Source organism: Amphiprion ocellaris, chromosome 4 (genome assembly GCF_022539595.1).
Source record: "Amphiprion ocellaris isolate individual 3 ecotype Okinawa chromosome 4, ASM2253959v1, whole genome shotgun sequence".
Taxonomy (NCBI): Eukaryota; Metazoa; Chordata; class Actinopteri; family Pomacentridae; genus Amphiprion; species Amphiprion ocellaris.
Genome location: NC_072769.1, coordinates 17,286,000 through 17,307,518, shown reverse-complemented (window position 1 = coordinate 17,307,518; position 21,519 = coordinate 17,286,000). Strand labels below are relative to the sequence as shown.

The window sequence follows — 21,519 nt, the reverse complement described above, 5'->3', positions numbered from 1 at the left end:
GCTATGTGGTGCGTAATCATCATTAGAGCCGAGTAGGGTGAGGCTCTAATGCTTTTTGAGCTGCACAGACACACATCATCCAGTATGTACTGTGTCTACAGACTTTTAGTATATTTTAAGCACTTAAAGTAATGAGAAGATATAGATAGAAACCCAACAAAGCAGAAGGGTTTCATTCTTTACCTTCTGTGAGACACTGAGCAGTGGGGCCTTTTGGTCTTTGGCTGTTTTGAGGTAAAGTTAATTAAAGCATTATTCAGAGCTGCATGATACTACAGTGACTAGTGTTGTGTGCAAAATATGATGCATTTGCAAAGAGCTGCACTTCTATCAAACCAATTCAAATGAAACGAAAAAAAGAGCAGCAGTGAAGCCAAACTAGAGCAGCACACACTATGCACACAGGGTCTTTGATCATTTTTCACCAACACACGTGTGAAATTTATCGCATATAAATAAGATGTGGGCAGCAGCAGCCTTTGGTCACAACACACGCTGTTGCTACACAGCACAAAGTGCTAGTTTGGGGCTTTTGTTTTCCCATGGAGGCCTTGTTTGTCCTCGCTGTGACTCTCCCTCTTGACCTCTTCCTCTTCTGCAGGCTCCCTGGTGGTTTGCACAGGCCTGTCCTTCTACTTAAGCTATGCACGCTGGGCCTGGAGACGGCAGCTGCAGTGTCACTGGGAAACTTCAGAGCTGTGCCTGGAGGCACTGAGAAAATTCACATCAAGGGTCAGTACTGGCGTGTCGGTGCCCGCTGGCTGTTTAAATGATTTGACTGATGCTCCTCCGTGTCATCTTTCCATCCGGGAAGCAAGGTTTGTTTGGGTAGAGAGTTTTTTTTAATCTCTTTGTTGTGTTTGTTTTCCCATGAAGACATGAAAGTTCATGAGACACAGGGACGCAAAAGCACTGATTTAACACATACTGATGGAAATAAGAAATGTGATGATGTGAGAAGTGGCAGAGTGGTGGTGATATAGAACTGGTGGCTATATTTAAAGCTACACTGCTGCTGTGGGACTGGGAAAGCAGCGTTAATATGTGTGGAGTGGGTGGAGCCGTAGGTTCAGACCTGCTGGAGCAGCTCAGAGTCTGAGATCAGACACTTGTTTCAGAGAATGCCACCAGTGGAAAACCCTTGGATGGAAGAAATGCACTGAAATGGACCTAAATGTGTTGGATTTTTTTGTTTGTTTTGTTTTGTTATCATCTTAATGTACTTTTATCTCCAGGATTTCAACTCAAGCAGCCTTTTAGTGACTTGAACAGCTACTCCTGAAAACATCCGTTTCTGGTGCATTTGTATGTTTTAGTATTTTTTTTTTTTTTTTTTAATATATATATATATATTCTTCGCTTGATTTAAACCAAACAGTGAACGAGAGGACAGAACAGATGCTGCTGGAAAGACGGAATGAAATGAAAAAAATCCCAGCCTCTCTGCTTTCCTCAGAAAACTTCCTCTAAACTTCTTCTTTATGGCGTTTCAAAATGACAGACTCTAACTTGAGGAACGACAGCAACTATGGGATGTATTTCACTGGAGCTTTCAATGGATCCGTTCTAGATCAGATCTTTCCAAATGACAGCATCACAACATGCCGAAACTTCACAATGGACTCGCAGGTCGTCGGAGTGGGAATCTTCCTCTCCGTTTTTATTCTGGTGGCGATTGTTGGGAATATCTTGGTCATCCTGTCTGTGGTCTGCAACAAACATTTACAGACCGTCACAAACTTCTTCATCGTCAACTTGGCCATGGCAGACCTGCTGCTGAGCATCATCGTGCTGCCCTTCTCCGCGTCTCTGGAGGTTCTGGGATGCTGGGTGTTTGGCCGGGTTTTCTGCAACATCTGGGCAGCGGTGGACGTGCTCTGCTGCACCGCATCCATCCTCAGCCTCTGCATCATCTCCGTCGACCGGTACATTGGGGTAAAATACTGCCTTAAATACCCCACCATTATGACAGAGAGGAAGGCTGTGGCTATTTTACTGCTGGTGTGGGTCTCATCCACGGTCATCTCCGTCGGTCCGCTGCTGGGATGGAAGGAGCCGCCGCCGGTGGACGACAGCATCTGCAGCATCACGGAGGAACCGGGCTACGCGCTCTTCTCCTCCCTTTTCTCCTTCTACCTCCCGCTCATGGTCATCCTCATCATGTACTTCAGGGTGTACGTGGTGGCCCGCAGGACTACTAAGAGCCTGGAAGCGGGCGTGAAACGGGAGAGAGATAAGTCTGTGGAGGTGGTGCTGCGGATACACTGTCGCAGCGTGCTGGAGGACGCGCGTCCGAGCAGCTCCAAGAACAACAAGAACAACCCGCTCCGAAGTTCGCTGTCAGTGCGCCTCATGAAGTTCTCCAGGGAGAAAAAGGCTGCGAAAACCCTCGCCATCGTAGTGGGGATGTTCATCCTCTGCTGGCTGCCCTTTTTCTTCTTTTTGCCAATGGGTATGTTTTATGACTTTAGATTTCTTTACGCAGCAGAAAAATGCGCTCCGCTGCGCCTTTTCCAGTCTCCAGCTTCCTCTTTCTTAACAATAAGCGCACACATGAGAGACGTTTTCATTTCATAAAGTGTGCTGCTTGCCAAACTTTCTATTCTCACACATTACTCTCACATTTAATGCCGTCAGGCTGAGTCATACTCAGCACTGATCATTTGATTGAAACTGGTTTGCAGATTTTGTCTCGCAACCTCATTCATGTTCACTGTAAATAATTAATATATTCGCCTCAGTTGGCCTATGCAGCTCTTCTGCATAGACTTCTACTAAGAACTCAACATTTTGGCTGCAGACGCAAACTCAGTATTAAATCAATACTTAAAGAAAACTTACATGACCTACAAAAACAGAAAAATGCCATGGGCTGGATTTCATTCCCTGTTTATTTTAGGAAGTGTGCCAGGGACTGATCGAAATGAAAACTGTTTTAATGCTATAAAAACAAATATTTTGATCAGGAAAAGGCCAGAACTGACCATTCACGTGGCTTGTTTTCATGTCTGTAATTTTTCTGGGAATCTCTTTCTTCAGATGGCTAAAATCCCTTCAAAAAACAAAACAGTCAGAATAGACTGGCATTCTTCTGTAATGAGCACTGAGAAACTAAATACGCTTCCAAGTACAGTCCCATCTCATACAGTAATATAAAGACACCATATTTGTTTGCAAAGGGTTGCTTTTCATGGTCTACATTTGTGACAGAGAAAGCTTGCTGCAGATGTATTGCATTACATACCAGCTGCACATCGTAGGAGCAAATATGTATTTACATTAAATAGTGAGTAAGAGTATGCCTAAAACTGATCACAGTACTGGGATCAGAGATAATCGGTCTCTTATTACTGCAGATGGTTTAAAAAGCCCTTTACAAAGAACAACCAACATTCCTCTGCTCATTTGCATCTATGTTGTCAACGAAAGCGATATCACTCCCTGTACATCTGGAAGCACACATAAACGCGCTAACGGCGGCCTCATGAATTTTCATTCTGCATATATTTCACCTAATTGATTTTAAAAGCCATTCCGAACAAATGGTCAGTATCTTATCAGGTGTCGCACTCGCGCAGCACTCTCATTCTTGCTGCACCTCTAAATTTACAGCATCAAATTAATAGAGCAAAGGCCGCTGGGATAGAGAGGGTGCAAGAAATGAAATTGGTGCAACTAATCACTTTACTCAGTCAGTGGGAGAGAAAAGGCCAAGTTTATTTGTATGCAGACGTCTGCTCTATCCTTTCTGGTGATTAAAAAGGAGTAAAGACAGGTTTTGAAGAAACTCATTTTAACTGTAACTGGGTACACGTTACACAACATGCATTATCATTTCTATTTTGCATAATAACAGGCAGGGCTGCACAGTGGCTTGGTGGTTGGCACTTTGCAGCTAGAAGATCCCTGATTCACGTCCCGGCCTTCCCAGGATCTTTCTCCATGGAGTCTGCATGTTCTCCCTGTACATGTGTGGGTTCTCCCTGGGTACTCCAGGTTCCTCTCACAGTCTAAAAACATGCTTGGGTTAATTGGTAACTCGTGAGTGCGATTGTTTGTCTGTATATGCAGCCCCGCGATAGACTGGTGACCTGACTTTGCCCTAAGTCAGCTGGGATAGATGACCCTAATGAGGATTAAGCGGTGGATAGATAACGGAGGGATGGATAATAACAGGCACATGCTTCAAACCAGGTCTCTAATAGTGAAATTTTTATCAATGTTATTCTAATGATCATATTTATTTGACTTTGTGACATTATACAGCTGCTCTGAAACCTCAGCAAAGGTCCTCAAGGATGTCAAGTCTGAAGCAGTGGCACTAAAAATCAGTACTGGAAAGAAAACAAAAAGCCGCTCAGCCAAGAATGATAATTAACTCAGAGGAGTAGAGCTGATGTTATCTTGGCTTGTTCTTTTAAATCTGTGATTCCCGGAAGATGGTGGAGGCCTCTCCTTTGCATGATAAAGACTGACAGACCATTAAGAACACTGTAATCATCTAAACTAGTAACAACCATCTGACCTGCAGGATCCTTTCAGTCCCTGAACTCTGACTTCCCTGGAGGAGGTATTTTCAAACAAAACATCCTCACAGGGATCAATACGTGCTACGCTGTCCATTCATCCCTGTGGAGGGTTCCTGTTTGTTTACTAAATGACAAACCGATGAGCGTGGAGCAATCACAGCCCACAACTGCCATCCCTCCTTGCTGGTACTTGATCAGTCTGACAGATTGATGTCGGTACACTGCAGAAACAATCATTAATGTGTAACCTTTTGCTGAGAGGCAGCCGTGTACTTTTAGCACCTCTTATGCCGATCAGACCTTTTCTCTGTGATGATGTGGAACTAGATGGAGTAGTCTGACTCATCTGAAACTCCAGTGAGAGTGCCCTAAAACCATTCGCTTACATTCGTGTACTGGAGTCATGTTTATTGCCAGAAACTGATGGAATAAAAAGTACTAGCCTTTCATATTTCCCCTGAACGCTGTCTGTCTCCCTGTGTGTAAAGCCGAGCCCAACCATGCTGCACTGGATGTACAGAATTAGCATTTTAGCACCAATGGGATGCCAGTTTTATAACTGGCTGCTTTTCCTTCATGCTTTCTATTCCTGGCTGACATAAATACAAATAGTAAAAAAAAAAAAAAAAAAGGTGGCACAACTCCTGCAGGTTTCAATTTATTATTTTCTACAGTTGACCGTCTTTGTGTCTCACATTAAGACATCATTAGAGAATGCTGTGTTCAGCATTGAAAACACTTTAATTATGCTTGACCATTACAGTTCAGTAGATGGAAATGGTTGCCTGAGATTTTATGTTTGTGGTCTTTAACTCGCACAAGTTACTTTGTGTATGTATTACATTTATATTTTTTTCTTATTGCTTATCAAGAACTGAAGGTCTTCTCTGTTTAAATGATGAGTTGGGTTATATTCTTTGTTTGTTTTTGGATTTTTTTTAGATTTCCAAACAAATCCCATGAAAAGACCACCAGGAATACCGTCAGTGTAGCTAACTCATTTCTTTGTCCTAGAGACCTCCACTTTTGCTCACAGTCAATTAAAATACATCAGTGGCACCTATTGTTGCACTGCAGGATGTTCTGCCATGAAGGTACTGGTGTTTTGCTTTCCTGCTGCTGTACACATATTATATACTATTCATATATTATTTTAAATTCAACCTTTTTTTGGAATCTATATGTCCACTACCCTTTTTGAAATACATCTTCAGTCGGAACCAGTGGACTTGGAAGTATTGAGAAAATGGGTATTTAATTGGTGGTTTTAGTCTTCTTATGGTCAGATATCTCCTGTAATATCTACAGTTCATCATTTTAATTTGTCTATCATACTATAAATGCATACTAGTGGTTATGTATGCATTGACTGAACTGTGCCATGCCCCTTTGTGGCCATAACTTGAGCGTGAACTTTGAGAAGCTAGATATACTAGCATAACGTTGACCTTCACACACAACATTAAATGTTAAAGGGAGAATTTCCTAAGCTCTTTAATGGAGGACGGATCAGGAGTCTGTCTGCTCACACAAAAGAGCCGTCACAAAATGCTGTCTGAGAAATCTGACAAGTCCCCAGACTCCTTGATGGGTTTCAGGGTGCATTCAAAGAATTCACTGGATGTCTAATGTTATGATTTGTACTAGGATGTTCGCCAACATTAACAAATCAACATCACAGAGGATTCAAAATGGCATTAAGACTCTCAGATAATAGAACAAACAAACTTGTTGTCATGGTGTCGCGGTTGTGCGTCAGCGTGGTGGTGAATCATTTGCTCTCTACCTCTAAAGGTGATGTCATTTTCGAGAGAAGAATCAATGGAGGGCATCACTTCCTTTAATTACTTTATTCATTTTAACCTTTAACTGGCTCGAGATATAGCTGATTTAATCAAGTCTTTTAGCAGAAGTGAAAGCAGGGTAAGAGCAAGGTAACACAAAATATACACCTAACACTGTAATCTTGCTATAGATATTACAAACCCGAGGGTGACTTCCATCATATGATTCAGTTTGTGTCTTTGGATAAATGGCACAAACCTCCTGTTTGCATTTGTTATTGCACAGTTTCATGCTGTTTTCACATCAGCATGAAACCATTACTTTGAAAATTACACGGAGGCCATTTCATACGTTTCCATGAAAATGGACTTCTGGGCTGGAGCGGTGCAGACTTGACATTAGCATTGTGATATGTTGCCTGTGGTCAACGCCGTGTTAAATCCAAAGCCTGGGGAGACGACAACAACTAGAAAGCAATAGGAAAAGGCAACATTCCATGAAAAACAGCATGTCATGGCATGTCATACTAAAAGCACCATTGCAAGTATAAAGATATGAGCAAAGCAACAACAGTCTCTGTTATAAGTGACCTGTAAAGAAAGCAATTTTCATTAAAAACAAATTTAATGTTCTCATTTATTCAAAATTGCCAGTACATAGTGGCAAATGCAAGAAGGCTGTTGTTCATGCCCTAAGAAGGAAAAACTTTATATGCATCACTACCCTAAATAAAGATGATAAATGAAATATTGAAAGGTTGCCCATAGCACACAAAACTAATGGCAAAGATCAGCCTGTGCACAAGCAAAGGCAGCGTACATGCATTATATGGAGACTTTTTTTAAACCTTGATGACTCAGAGACTGCAACACAAAGTCTGACCTGACCCCTTCAAGAATCACAAACATCTTTCATGACAAGATGTATATTACACCTAAGCCCTGAGAGAATACAAACACCTATATGTCGCCCATTTAAAGTACGATGACTTTGCATCACTTACATTCATTCTAGAAATAAATTAGAAACAAGAAAATGTGTCTCCATCACATATTATGCTTGAGCAAAGGTGTCATAAAATAAGGTCTGTGCACTGGGGCTTGTGCTTGAAACGTGTTTTTAAAAATCTGCCCGTTAAATGTCAGAAACCCCTTTGCTCCTATTAATAAACATAACCACATAGCCACTGCTGCACAATAAATCACTGCAAAAATAATATCCTGCTGTCAGAGCTGAAAAATGTATATACATAGCATAGCACTCTAATACAGCTGTGGACACACATAAGCACTCTTTGCTACACAGTCAAATAGCATCATCAGCAATGATGGCAAAATCTGAAAGTAATTGTCAACTTTGGCAAATTCTGATTATTCTTACTGCATATTTTTAACCTGATTAAATCCCAGATTGACAAGACGGTAAATAGCATCCTATTGCCAAAAATCGTGATCTGATATATGTCCAAATTGTCAACACTAATTTAAATAGGATATACACCCTCAAAAGTTTGGGGTCACTTAGAAATGTCCTTACTTTTGAAAGAAAAGCATTTTTCTATATACTGTAATCATTTGTTATTATGATTAATTTTGATGTTATTATATCTAAGCATGTTTTTCCACTGACTATATGTCCCTTGAGGTGTACCTGCCTAAAAGGACCTTGGATGGCAGTTTTCTGCCCAGCTGTTGGAACAATAAACAGAAAGAGACCGAAATTCTCACAGTAAATAAAATGCTGTTCAAAAGTTCAGGGTCACTTAGAAATGTCCTTATTTTTGAAAGAAAAGCATTTTTTTCAAATAAGATAACAGTAAATTTATCAGAAGTACAGTCTAGACATTATTAATGTGGTAAATGACCATTGTGTTAGCTAATGGTGTTGAAAGGCTAATTGATGATGAGAAAACCCCTTGTGCAATTATGTTAGCACATGAATAAAAGTGTGAGTTTTCATGTAAAACATGAACTTGTCTGGGTGACCCCAAACTTTCGAACGGTCGTGTATGTGAAAAAGTTTGTATTGTATGGTGCATATACTGCATGTTTACTCACAAACCATCCCAATTGCTCCTTCCAGGTTCCTTCTTCCCGGCACTGAAACCCTCAGAAACTGTGTTCAAGGTGATCTTTTGGCTGGGATATTTCAACAGCTGCATCAACCCCATCATCTACCCCTGCTCCAGCAAAGAGTTCCAGCGGGCTTTCACTCGGCTCCTCAGGTGCCAGTGTCACAAAAAACGGAGGGTCCTGCGCCGCTTCTATGACCAGAGGTGGCGGTCGGCTGTCAAAGGAATGACAAGGGATCAGAGGGGAGACTATAAGCCCGGCTACATCGTGCACGAATCCTGTGGCAGCTCTTTGTTACAAAAGGGGAAAGGGCGCTCGCTGGGTTTCAAGAGATGGAGTCTGTTTCCACCCCTGCAGAAGTCCTCCTTCCAGCTCAAAGAGAAAGTGAACAATCTGTCTAATAAAATCAAAGGAGGGACAGGAAAGGGTTCCACACCAGCAGTGGGCCGGATAGAGACGGTCGACACAGTCTCTATGGGGATTTACAACTCTTGTGAGCAGAGCAGTTATCAGTTCTATGATCTGGCAGAATGCTATGGCCTGAAAGAGACTGACATTTAAAGAATCTTTTGTTTATTTATAAAAGGGCCATATTGGACCGATATGCAAGAATAACTGTGATAGGGCATAATTTTGTGCCCACAAAATATCTGCAAATCAAAACTTGATTAAAGCTGAGAGCAATGACTTGATCCCAGCACAAAGGACAAAAACTTTATCTCTATTCCTCCCTGCCATCCTGTTTATTTACATGAAACTTCTTATAAACTGCCTAATGCCACATTTTGAACAGTAATCTATTCCTTGGACTTACTGCTGTCACTCGAAGGCACTGCATCGATGTTACACAGTAGACTGTAGCTTATGTAATGTCTTTTGGCAAGACATTCAACATAAGCCAGGATCTTTATTATTATTATTAAGTGCATTCCTTTAAATTTTATATCAGTCTCCATGTCATTAACTATTAGCCACATGACACTGTGTGATGACAACTTCCAGGAATCGGTGATGGCTTTGTTTGGTATTTTGCTGATTTTTTTTAAAAAGACAAAAGAATAAAAAAGTAAAACGCGTGTAACTGTAAGTGAAAAATGTCCTTAAGCTTTTGGAAAAAGGAGTCATAAGTGCAATTGTTATTGTTGCCCTGAATGTCTAGATTTAATGAAAAGTAAAATGTCTGAATAATTTATGATCATTCATTTGCCACTTTTTGTTCTGACAAGGCATTGTAAAGACAAGAGGCCAGAAAAGAGTGAAAATGCTGCACAGTATTTATTCTGTTGAATTTCTAAGTTAACCTGATATGTACACTTGAGTCTACTTTGGTTCACCTAACTGTAATTTGTGAGCGCTAATGTGAAATGAATATGCTCTGTTTTGTATTTTTTCGATGTTCTGTTTGTTCATGTCAGACCACAAGCAAAATAAACAGAAGAGAAAACAATAATTCTGTTTTTTCAGGTAGGTTTAATAAAGCACCCTTGTTATTTATCTGTCCAGAAGATGTCACTTGTGCTTTGGCCATTTTACTTTCTCCACCTTTTCACCTTAAAGCCTACCTTGTGCTTTTAGGAGAATTTGTGTGGAAAGAAATAATTATATGCATGTGTTAATGTGTTAATAAGGAGAGTGACATACAGACACACTCGCATAAGACTGGAGCAGCAGGAAATGTAGAACAGAGAGAGAAAAGAGAGGGCCTCTCTATCAGGACTAATAAATCTCAATTGCTTCCTGTTATTAGACTAATTCCACCATGGGTTTAGCCAAATCTGTTCTTGACGACAGAAGAAAATCTATGTGAAATGGGACCATAAAGGAGTGAAACAAGAAAGAAATTCAAAGGACAAATTATTGTTGTATTGGATGCACTCTCAAAATCCAGACTATAGCATTTATGTTAAAAAAAAAAAAAAAAAAAAGATATGAAATTACAATATAAGTCTTTCAAAGCTATTTTCTAACTCATGTCCTAAAAGCCACCAGCTCCCATTGTATTGTGTTGATTAGGCTTTCACAGTTTGCAGTTTCACAAAACAAAAGAAGCAGCTGCTGCCTTGACACCTAATTGTTGTACTGACAGCGCTGATGCACGTTTAACAAAGATGCGACTTTGACTATGGCTCAGATCTTATATCCAGACTGCAGCTAGACATTCAAGTTCATAAATTTAAAAAGCTGTCTGGTCCTTGACTATCTTGAATAGGACTAATTTGCTATGCGCTCCAGGTGCTGGGTATCTAAGTGCCTTGGAGGATTAGGTTGCAAGCTACAAGAAAAGTGAGGCAATTGCAGAAAATAATATACACCTCCAAGAAGGGCTTCCAAAAACTCTTTCCTCTCTCATTACTCACTTTACAGCAATGTTAAACCTCAGACTGAGTCATGCTTTCTTCCTCTTGTCAGCTGTCAGCAGATGTGATCGCTTGTTCCCATGGAAACGCAGCCGTCAGCTCTGTTGAGATAGCCAAATCGGCTGACTTTTCTGCCTTTGAGCTAAACCTGTTTAGCTTTTCAGTTAAAATTGGTCTGCCTTTATGTTTCTGCATTTCTAATATTACCATCCAAAACTGAGGAGCAAAACTAAGACTGGCGATAAAGGAGGAAACCAATATCCGCAGTGCTGACTCACAGACAGGAAGAAAAACGTCTAGAATAACACTGCAAATGAGATTTTGGGAATAGATTAAAGACAGAAACTGAAGAAAGTGTGTGGGTGACAAAGAAATCTTAACAAAGCGAATAAACCTCAATTACTTCTTTTCATGAACCTCATCTCACCATGAGGAGTTTAGAAGACCTTAAACTGATACTGAAGCAATATTTTAGTGTAAATGAACGCCTCACTGAGCAAGATTATGAAGCTGCAGCACTTGGGGAAAAAAAAAAAAAGATTCTGCAAACCTGGAATACTGAGGGCTGTCTGTTGAAGCTGTGTCAACAAGGCGTAGGACTGGGACTGCAGGAAGGAAAGGACAGTTCCCAAACACCTGAAAGAGATAGCCACACTAACCCTTAGATGCATAAACGGGTCAAAAATGACCTGAAGTCATTTTCTTGCAATATGTTTGTAATGAAAAGTTTTTATCATCTCATTCTCCAGCTATTCCTCAAATTTCAAGTTTTTGATATCATTCCATCTAATTTTTTAAATTACCATTTATATTTTTAAAGAAATTGTACTATTTGTATTATTACCCCAGCACTTCATCACTGATAATATTGATTAAAGAGGTGATGTACAAACTTTGAGGGACAGAGTAGCAACAATTAGAGGGAAAGTGTGGAAAAATGTGAATAAAATGGATGTTGACATTCTTCTACTGATGTTCTGTGTAATATTCTTCTTTTTCCATTATCAAAATGTTCAAAATCTGTTATGAAGTGAAAAATAAACATTTCAAACATGAAATCATTCCTGTGTGGACAAAAATAAAACAATAATACAAATAATACTTTTTAACCAAAATGACGTTAAAACACACTGATTCTTAAACGGGTCATTTTTGACCCACTTATGGAAGAGTGTAGGGTCCAATCACTGGTGCATCTAAGGGTTAAATATACGATCTGAGAGAGCCTCCTCGTTTTTCAGTCTGTACAAGTACTTCAAACACTCCCCCAACTGAACAGTAAATGGTCTTTATACCCACGATTTGTGTGATTAAATTACCTTGAATTCATGCAATATGATGCCAAACACACCAAGAGGCTTAAATAACGAGTACATCAAACTAATGAAGTTAATTTAATCTCTAAAACATTGTGAAATATATTAAAACTGTGTGTTTGCATTTTTTTATGCTTTATATTACATTACAGTAAATGATTAACAAGCATCCCTAATCTTACCCATGAAATCCTCACAATCAAAATCTTCAGGATTCCTGCAAACTCATTCTGCAAACAACTCTATGTTTATTTGTTTGTTTGATTGTTTGTTGTCTTTCTTTTTGGCTTATTGCTTTCAATAAAACATGTGTTTGAACATATTTGTATTATCGTGTTGCTACATTGTGGATTGTAATAGTAAGATCTATATAGTGTTTGTACTTGTCAAGTCCACCTCTCTTTCCCTCCAAAGGACGCGAGGACAACTCAATTCAAATTTCCAACTCAAACTTTTATTTTCCTTTTAGTTGGTCGGTCATGATATTTCAATAGGTTGTAAACCTTTAAAGACAGAAACAAATTTCACACCATCAAACACAGAACCAAAACGTTGACATATTAGTCACTTAACCATTTAAATGAATCAATCACTTCAACCTTTTTAAAGCAGATAAAAATAACCAACATTTTAGTAAAGTTTTGTAAAGTTTTAACATTTAACAGAACATATATATATTTTCTATATTTTTACTTCACTTAAACTCAAAATGAAACATCTTAATTCAAACTCATTTGTCATAAAAATAGAGTAAATGCTGCAGGCTTTCATTAACCAGTCATACAGTGAGCAGTTAACATAAACTTGGCCATATCAAGAAACATTTCAAACCACCAAGAAAGCAGATAAACCTTTCACCAACCATTGGCGTCTTTGGACTGAATCCATGAGTGAACTTAGATCTTCTTTGTTCTTTCCTCGTGTCTCTCTTCTGAAGATTGTTTGGCTGACTGACTGAGCTTCTCCTAATCCTTCCCAGGTGCTCTAAATCAGTGCTCACTGATCAGGTGTCAAGCACCAGGTGTCAGGTACCTCCTTGCTGCTACCAGTGCATTCTGGGAAGTGTAGTTTTTAGGTCCCATGTCCTGAGATTCAGCTCAACAGTACTGGACTGTGTAGAAATGTGTTAATCTCTACTAATTATTATTAATGCCTAAAAAGTTAGAAGAGCAACATGCTGCAAAATTATTTAAGCTTACGTGCAGATCTAGTTTAGAGGAGAACAGAAGTTATGTTAATTTTCTGACAAATTCTGACAATAATTAATCTCATTATCAACTTGGTGTAACACCTATTACGGGGAATAAAAAGCGGTAAGATTTTGATTTTCATGAAGCAGCTACCGTACACTCAGAGAGCCTTATTTTTTTTCTCATTCGTCCTTCTCCAAACTGTAGCTTTTTCAAAAAATGCACCCGTAATGGAGCAATAATTGTTGCTGGCAATCTCAGGCACTAATTGCGTTACCAGTTAAACAAGCAAACCACACAATGCAGGCTGCCAGTGTAAATAGAATTAGGGACACAGTCAAATTTGTGCTGTGCTTTTCATTCTGCCTTTGAACCATTTTACTTACACCTACTTTCAGACGTGCGTGCGTTTCTCCAGTCAGTTCAATCTGCCTTGCAGTTGCATAAACTTCTGGCTCGGCTGCCTAGCTACCCTCCACCTGCATGGATTCTGTTCCCTCTGAAAGAACTCCAAATCATGAGATATTTTTTGTAATTAATGGCAGTGAGACAAATTGTAGTTATCCACAAAACAAAGGGGCTACACCATTATCATTTATTATATACTAGTATTAGAGCTGTTTTCAGTTCAAATCTGTTTTTTCCTCTATTTGAACTTTTGTTATATGATTTCTGGTTAAAATTATACTCATCTGTATTACAGTCAGGTTAGGTGATGATGCCAAAGTCTACATTACTGGAACTTGGAATCCATTTGTCAGGATCAAAAGAAGAATACTGAATTAAAAGCATCAGTATTTTTTACCTGAGCTGTAAATCGTCCAAGTGAAGCTTCATGTAGCGTCTTCAAGTCTTGCCTTGCACATCTTCCAACCTTTCTACCTTCATTTAGGCCTTGGGAATTGTTTTCCATCACATAAAACCTCTTTTCTGTGTTTTAGGTGTAGTTTGGTCCTCTTTATCATTAGTATGTAGACGAGAAAAAAATCACTTGAAACACTTTCAATGCCTCATTTGGTTTCATCTTGGATATTCTGAAGCTTCCCTTTCCATTACTTAAAATTTATCACCACCAATATTGATTTATCATAATGGTCATACAACAGTTTTGATTGTGGGTATATACACACATCAGTTATTTGGATAGTTGTATTTCAACAAAGAAACATGTCTTAGACATAAATATATTATCGTAATACATGCTGACTGTCTGGTAGGTGGACATTGTGCCAAACTGCTACTATCACTGATACATTTCCTACTTTGGACAACAGAATCAGGGAAACACATGGAAATTATCCAGAGGTAATTTACTTTCAAGTGCCAGTACTGGGAAAAGCCGTTGTGGCGGAATCAAACTTGATTCTTTTTCTCTCACACAATGGTTGTGCCACAGAGCACGCACTTGGAAGCAAAATAGGTGATTTCATACATCACGGTTGAAGGCATGGCTGTTGGCAGTCACGCCTCATTAGTGTTATAACTCACAGTTAATCATTTTCTCTGCCTCACACATATTTTGCCTGGCTGGTAACAGAAGTTCTGGTTTTAACAGAGCCATTGATTCACAAAAATCCTGCCCTCACTGTACACTCATCTTTCTAGACCTACACAAAATGTCCACATTTTATCTTAATTTCATGGTTGATCTGCACATTCATTTGCCTCCTTCCGAGTGTGCGATAACTCCATCCCAGGGGATGATCCAGACATGCATACCCTGCAGCCCATGAACATAAGGAATGCCCTACGAAAGGAACGGTTGAAGAAGCCGTACAGGAAGGGATTTAGAGATGAGTTGATATATCCTAACCACAGAAATATGTCCCAGACGACCACCTCTGTGCTGTAGTCAATGAACGGGTCCACAATGTTGACTGTAAAGAAGGGCATCCAGAAGAGAAGGAAAACTCCCATGATGATTCCTAAAGTTTTTGCTGCCTTCCTCTCCCTCCTCATGGTGTTACGGTGTTTCTTTTTCTTGCTTGAGTCTTTGCCCACTCCAGCAGCCATCTGGCTTTCCAAGGCGCTGATCTGCCTGGCCTGTCGTTTGGCAGCTTTGAAGATCTTCCAGTAGGCCACCAGCATGATAGCCATGGGCAGGTAAAAGGCTACCAATGAAGCCATGACAGCGTAAATGCGACTGACCAAGAACACGCACACATCTTGAGGAAGCAATATGTCTACATCAGCAACATGAAGATCGAGCATAATGGGGCCAAATGAAATGAGCATGGGAACAGCCCAACATACGGCAATGAGGAGAGCCACTCGACTGGGGGACATCTTTAGGGAGTAAACTAGGGGGTTGCAGACGGCATAGTAGCGGTCAAAGGCAATGCAGCTGAGATGGAATATGGAAGCAGTGCAGAGCATAACGTCTAGGCTGGAGTGAAGCTGACAGAAAAGGGAACCAAAGTACCAGCATCCCTCCACGGTCCGGATCATACTGTATGGCATAACTACTAGGCCAACGAGGCAGTCGGCCACTGCTAGGGACATGACGAAGGAGTTTGTCGGGGACTGCAGCTGCTTGAAGTAAGCGATGGACAAGACCACCAGGAAGTTGCCCACCACTGTGCAGATGATGCCAACAGACAGGAAGGCATACAGGAAAATGCGTGAAATCTGGTTCCTTGATGTAGTACACGACTGAAGCTCAATCTGAAGGGACGTGTTAGCATCTCCGAGCCATCCCAAGCTTCTGTTATCCATGATTTAATCAGACCTGCCAAAACATACAGATACAGCGATGACTAATGACTTAGTATTTCAAAGCAGTTTGCCTCCACTCCTCTACGGTACATGAAACCTCCCAGAATTCTGTTTGTTTCAGGCTAAATTGCTGCTCCATGGTAACTTATCATTAGTTAATCTCTGAACTGTTAGTTTGACATATGAAACACAGGAGACTGTGAGCCCGAAAAGACTTTTTCCTCCTGCAGTCACCTTATCTAACCTGCCATCTTTGCTTTTTGTGGTGAGCAAAACCGGGTGGTCTTTTCATCAACATAGACCGAAACTGTCAAATAATATACAGAACATCTTAAGAGGGTAGTGAGTCCTCCAGATCAGTCAACTGTCTTCAGGTCTATTGGAGTAGAACTGCATATCATGACAGGCACCAGAGGTATTTAGGAATTTAAAAACGTAATGTTAAATTCAAAATGGTTCTAACCGTTTGTGAGGTTGTCCCTTACTTATTTAATTTAACCTGTGAGTGTTTTCCTGCATATTTGTTCTCATTGCACATTACAGTATATCACACAGCTGAACACTTATGACTGTACGGAATCAGATTAAATTTCCAGTGCCAGTGAAGTGAGGAGGGAGCAGATGTTCCAGCGAAGTTGGAATAGATTTTAATGAACACCGTAGGGAAAATGAAGCGTTGATGAGAAGTGCTAAGAAAAAAACCCATAACTTCAATTTTCGTTTTTATTTTTTATTTTTTTTGTCATAAACAGTTGTGAACTGATCACCACTGGTGACCAGTATCAAAGAAGCGAAGATAAAAATGGATGATAGTATGCATTAATTTAAGCTCACACCCAACCAACACAGTGATAAACTTACATTCTTCTACATATGTAAGCATTCCAAGTCGGTCAGCTTTAGTCAATTTAATTATCAGCAGTTAACATTAAAATTTTAACTGTGCTAACAAATCCAGCTCATCTCATGTTTCATTTAAAATAAGTGATAACTTTGAGTCTTCATCTGTGATTCTTCACAAATCGAGAAGTTCTGATGACTTTATTTATTCTTAGTTGGGGAAAGAGGAAAATTACAAAGTGTGTAATTTATTTTTGTGCTGTAAAATCTCATAATTAAATAAACATTTATTTCATTATTGATTTCTTTCAGCTAGACAAAATAGCATTTAAAAAATTGTTAATCACTTTCAGAACTTAAAATCTTCAAGTCAGTTGACTAAGTGTCGAACAGCTTGCTTACTTAACCTGTCAAACTGTGGTATTTAGACCGATGGTTAGATTCTTTGCGTAAAGTTCCCAGCATGCATTGCACTACAGTCACCGGAAATATTTTTTTCTTTTGATAAGAATATTGTGATGGAAATCATTAATGTCACTTTTTGAACATGTTTCAGACAAGTAGGATGGTTTTGTCTCTGATCACAATTAAAACAATGCAAACTATGATGAAGACTTCTCTGTAATTCAACATAGTCACAATACAAATTGAAACTACAAATGTTAAACAAATAAGGAATGCTCTAGATCTTATGCTGAACATTGTAATTGTACTATGACTTCAGATGGGTTACTTTTGTTTGTTTTTGTTGTTGTTTTTTTGGAGGAAACAAAAAAATTAAAATGGATATTAACTATAAATTTTAATCATTTAACAGAAGTTCGACTAAAAATTCCAGTAAGGTATTGCACCTGTGTTTGTTGCTTTGAAAGTAAAGTGCAGTACAGCTTTAAGGATGTTGTTTATGTATGGATTAGTTTGTCCTCTGACTATCATAAAGTCCGTTTACATGTACTATTAAGCACATGTTTAGCAAAAGCAGGTGAAAATGCCCTTTACTCTGCCCCTCCCTCCCCAGGAAAATAGAGGCACTTTAGCATTCAGCAAAAACAGAAGTATAAGAGCAATGATTTCCACACCCCAGCCCCTGCACACAGCATTGTTCCTTTACATCTATCTATTTTCTTAGTATTACCATCATATCAACATATCTGCAAGAACTGTGGGGTTGCAAAATACCTTTTGTACAAGATCTTCTCACTGCCACCAAATGATCTTCCTAATGTCAGTCTGACTTCACACTGACAGCAGACAATGATTATTGAGGTGTTAGTTCAAAAGCTTTCTGTCTTTTTGTCAAGCTTATCAAACTGCAACTTACTGCCCACAAAATACATTTTTATGTGATGGTTACATCTGTTGTAATGCAGAAATACTACAGAAAAAAGTACAAATATTATGATGATGGCATGCACATTGAAAAAAAATATATAAAACATAAAGGGAAGAACTTTAATTTTTCATTTAAAAGATACACAGTCTGCAAAAAAATATTTTTGAATAATACTTTAACTAGAATTATGCATTTTGCCATGTGATGATTCCACCGTCTTGCTTACTATGCAGTTCAAATGCACATATTTATAAATATAAACATTTCAAACTATGACTTTGACATCCGGTGCCAACAGAAAGTTGCGTAAACACTCACCTGCGTAGATGAGAGATGGTCGTTTGCCCTCATGTCTGTATCATACTGCAGTCCTGTAAATCTGGGTTTTATGCAGACAAGGGAGATGGGAGAGGTGGGAGGTGGGCTGTAATGAACGCATGCAACAATAACCACAGCAACAAAATACAGCTGCCGCCAACTCCCCTGGCAACTCACTTCAAATAATGGTGGCAAGGCTTAAATTTTCTTATTTTCTGATGACACAGCCATTCCTGTTTGCTGAAAGACAAACCGGGACCTGTATGCACCAGCAGTGCAACAAAAATCATGTTTCTGTCCACACTCAAAGGACAGGAAATTACATTTAACACCAAACTTAAATAAGAACATAACCCTGCAATTAAGACTCGCCTTGTTATGTATTGTACTGTATATTGCACGTGATACAACATATGCAGAAATTAAAGGGGGAAAATCGGATTACCTTCACTTAACAACACTGTAGGAGGAAATGACATCGCTCCACTTATAGCGACAATATGTGTTTAAGATACTAGGATGATATAATGAAGGAAGCATGTTTACTTATTATCTGATTGTACACTTTCTACACACCCTTAAAACAGCTCTCACGATCCCTTTCATGTGTCTCAGTGTCCAACAGACCACAGCCAGTCCTGTCGAGCTTGAATACCTTGGGCCTCAGCCAGTGACAGACGTAGCTCAAGTGTGGCGGATGGGTTCTAATTAAACATGAGGGGATTTTTAATGAAGGGTGCAATAAAAGACACATCGGCTCAATAACTAGTGTTTTTTCAGACCAGTCATTCATATGTGTAATAGAAGTGTGCTTTACAGGCAGGGGAGACTGCGGCACATCTGTTCTTTTGTTCGAGAATGAGAAGTGATGCAAGGTTGATTGCAGTGTTTTGTTTCATTCGCTAGAGAGCAAATAAAGTGACCTGTCATATATATATGATTACACATTTCATTATCAGGGTTAGCCCTAATGTAATGCTCGCTAACAGCACCGTATGTGTGTATTCTGTCATCACAATTTCATTTTCTACAAATTAGCAATCCAAAAATTACATCTGTAATTTTCAATACTGAAATTTGTTTGACGATAAATCTCATGCCATCTTAAATCAGCATAATTAGAAAAGCGCACAGCTGCTTACAGTTAGGCGCCAGAATATACCAGGGCCATAGGTTAGAACCCAGAACATGTGATCAATGGGCAAATCTCATTTAAAAGAAAAAAGCAATTGAGAATGTCTGCATGAGAAACTATTTTAGATGCCATTCATCTTGCACTCGTGTCTGTGCAAATCAAATGTTGTCCTAAAGCAATGGTTTTCCTAAAACTGGGTGAAAATGCAGCCTTGTTTGCTGGGTGGCACTCATGTAGTTCACAAACAAAACCAGTTCCAGAACCAGAACTTTTCTGGTGGATGGCAGTGGAAGCTTTAACAGATTTGTTTCCTTCAGGTTAATGTGCCTCTCTAGCCGTTGCTCTCACTCTTTTTTACACATTTTTTTTTTCCCTATATAAAAGTGTTTTCTCTGGCTGTTTCTTTTCATCACAGCTAAATCATGGTCATGGCTGGCGGTGCTGTGTGACTGTGACTCGAAGAGAACACACAACTGGAACATTTCAGGCATGAAAGCGCACAAACTTGAGTTATGCTTGCAGGAGCAATGCAGCCCTCTTCTGGTGTATTATTCTTATTGCATGCACACAACGGAAAAAGGGCAAGCCAAATTTGAGAGAACCCATTAATAATGATTTATTAATTATCAGTAACACAATGTATGCAATATTGTGTCTTTTCTTCAGATTAATTAACCCTTAGATGCATAAGTGGGTCAAAAATGACTCGGTACGGTCGTTTTCTTGCAATATCTTTGTAATGAAAACTTTCTGTTATTTCAAATTCCACCTATTCCTCAAAAAACATGCTTTTGATATCATTCCATTACAATTTTTAAGTTGCCTTGAATACTTTTAAAGAAATTATGGTATTTGCATTACTGTTCAAGCTCTTATCACTGATAATATCATACAAGAGGTGGTGAAGTGCACACACTTGGAGGGACAGAGAGCAGCAACAGCTGGAGGAAAAGAGAGGAAAAATGTCAACAAAATAGATGCCGTCATTCTTCTGTTGCTGTTCTGGGTAGAATAGTTCTTTTTCAATTAGCAAAATGATCAAAATCCATTATAAAGTGAAAAATAAACATATTTAAACATGAAATCTTTCTTGTGTGGACAAAAATATAACACAAACAGTAATACAAATTATTATTCTTAACCAAAATTACAAAAAAAATGGCATAAAAAGATTTTGATTTTTATAAGGGCCAGTTTTGATCCAGTTCAGGAAGAGTGTAATTTCCAATCACTCGTGCATCTAAGGGTTAAATCTCAAGTCCATGGGTGACTTTAATCCATACTCACACAATCAAGCATTTTAAAATAGCATGCAAAAATTATATTTCAGAAAAGCTGTTGTCTCTGAAGCAAATAAAAATAATCTAACGCAAATGTCTAAAAATGCTCTAACTGTGTCATTTTTGCATTCTACATGTTGCTCAAAAATAAATAATTAGAGCTTTTGTTTGTAGCTAGCAGCTCTTTTTAACTGGTCTGACTGCGGGAAGATGCCATAACTAAAGCCTGGTCTCATTAAAGAGTACCAAACTAGTTGAAAATTAAGTACACAGTCACATTTTACTTTACTTCTCGAGGAGAAGTGAATTGTTGTGTTGGTACGCTGGCAACTAGGTGCTCAAGTAAATAAAGACCAGGGTTTGTTTTGACTGAGGTCAGTTAACAGTACAGCCATCAGTATATGAACAAGATGTACTTTAGATTTCAGACAAAAGACAGATGTGGAAGAAATAATTAAAGAGCCATTTTTAATTGTAAATCAGGCCCTCATGCGTTTTCTATTTATTTTGGCATGTCTGTATAGTCTTATCAAGGGTGTAGTCACCATCCCAAAGAATAGACACCTGGAAATACAATCACAGGCCCGGCAGCAGCAAAATGGTCTCATTATTATTATTCAGGTTTGTACAGAGTTTGAGATAGAGAATA

General features: G+C 39.1%; 2 protein-coding genes across 2 annotated transcripts; one reads left to right on the top strand and one right to left on the bottom strand.

Moving 5' to 3' along the window:
• The first annotated feature begins 1,494 nt into the window (after positions 1-1,494).
• On the top strand, positions 1,495-9,880 carry adra1d (adrenoceptor alpha 1D). The gene is made up of 2 exons (XM_023282361.3): positions 1,495-2,452; positions 8,397-9,880. The coding sequence occupies exons 1-2, from the start codon at positions 1,495-1,497 to the stop codon at positions 8,945-8,947; spliced, it is 1,509 nt and encodes a 502-aa protein (XP_023138129.1). The 3' UTR covers positions 8,948-9,880.
• LOC111576609 (5-hydroxytryptamine receptor 4) lies at positions 8,463-15,964 on the bottom strand. The gene is made up of 3 exons (XM_035953780.2): positions 12,922-15,964; positions 11,294-11,379; positions 8,463-8,600 (listed from the first exon to the last, which is right to left on the bottom strand). The coding sequence occupies exon 1, from the start codon at positions 15,962-15,964 to the stop codon at positions 14,888-14,890; it is 1,077 nt and encodes a 358-aa protein (XP_035809673.1). The 3' UTR covers positions 8,463-8,600; positions 11,294-11,379; positions 12,922-14,887.
• Between the last annotated feature and the right edge of the window lie 5,555 nt (positions 15,965-21,519).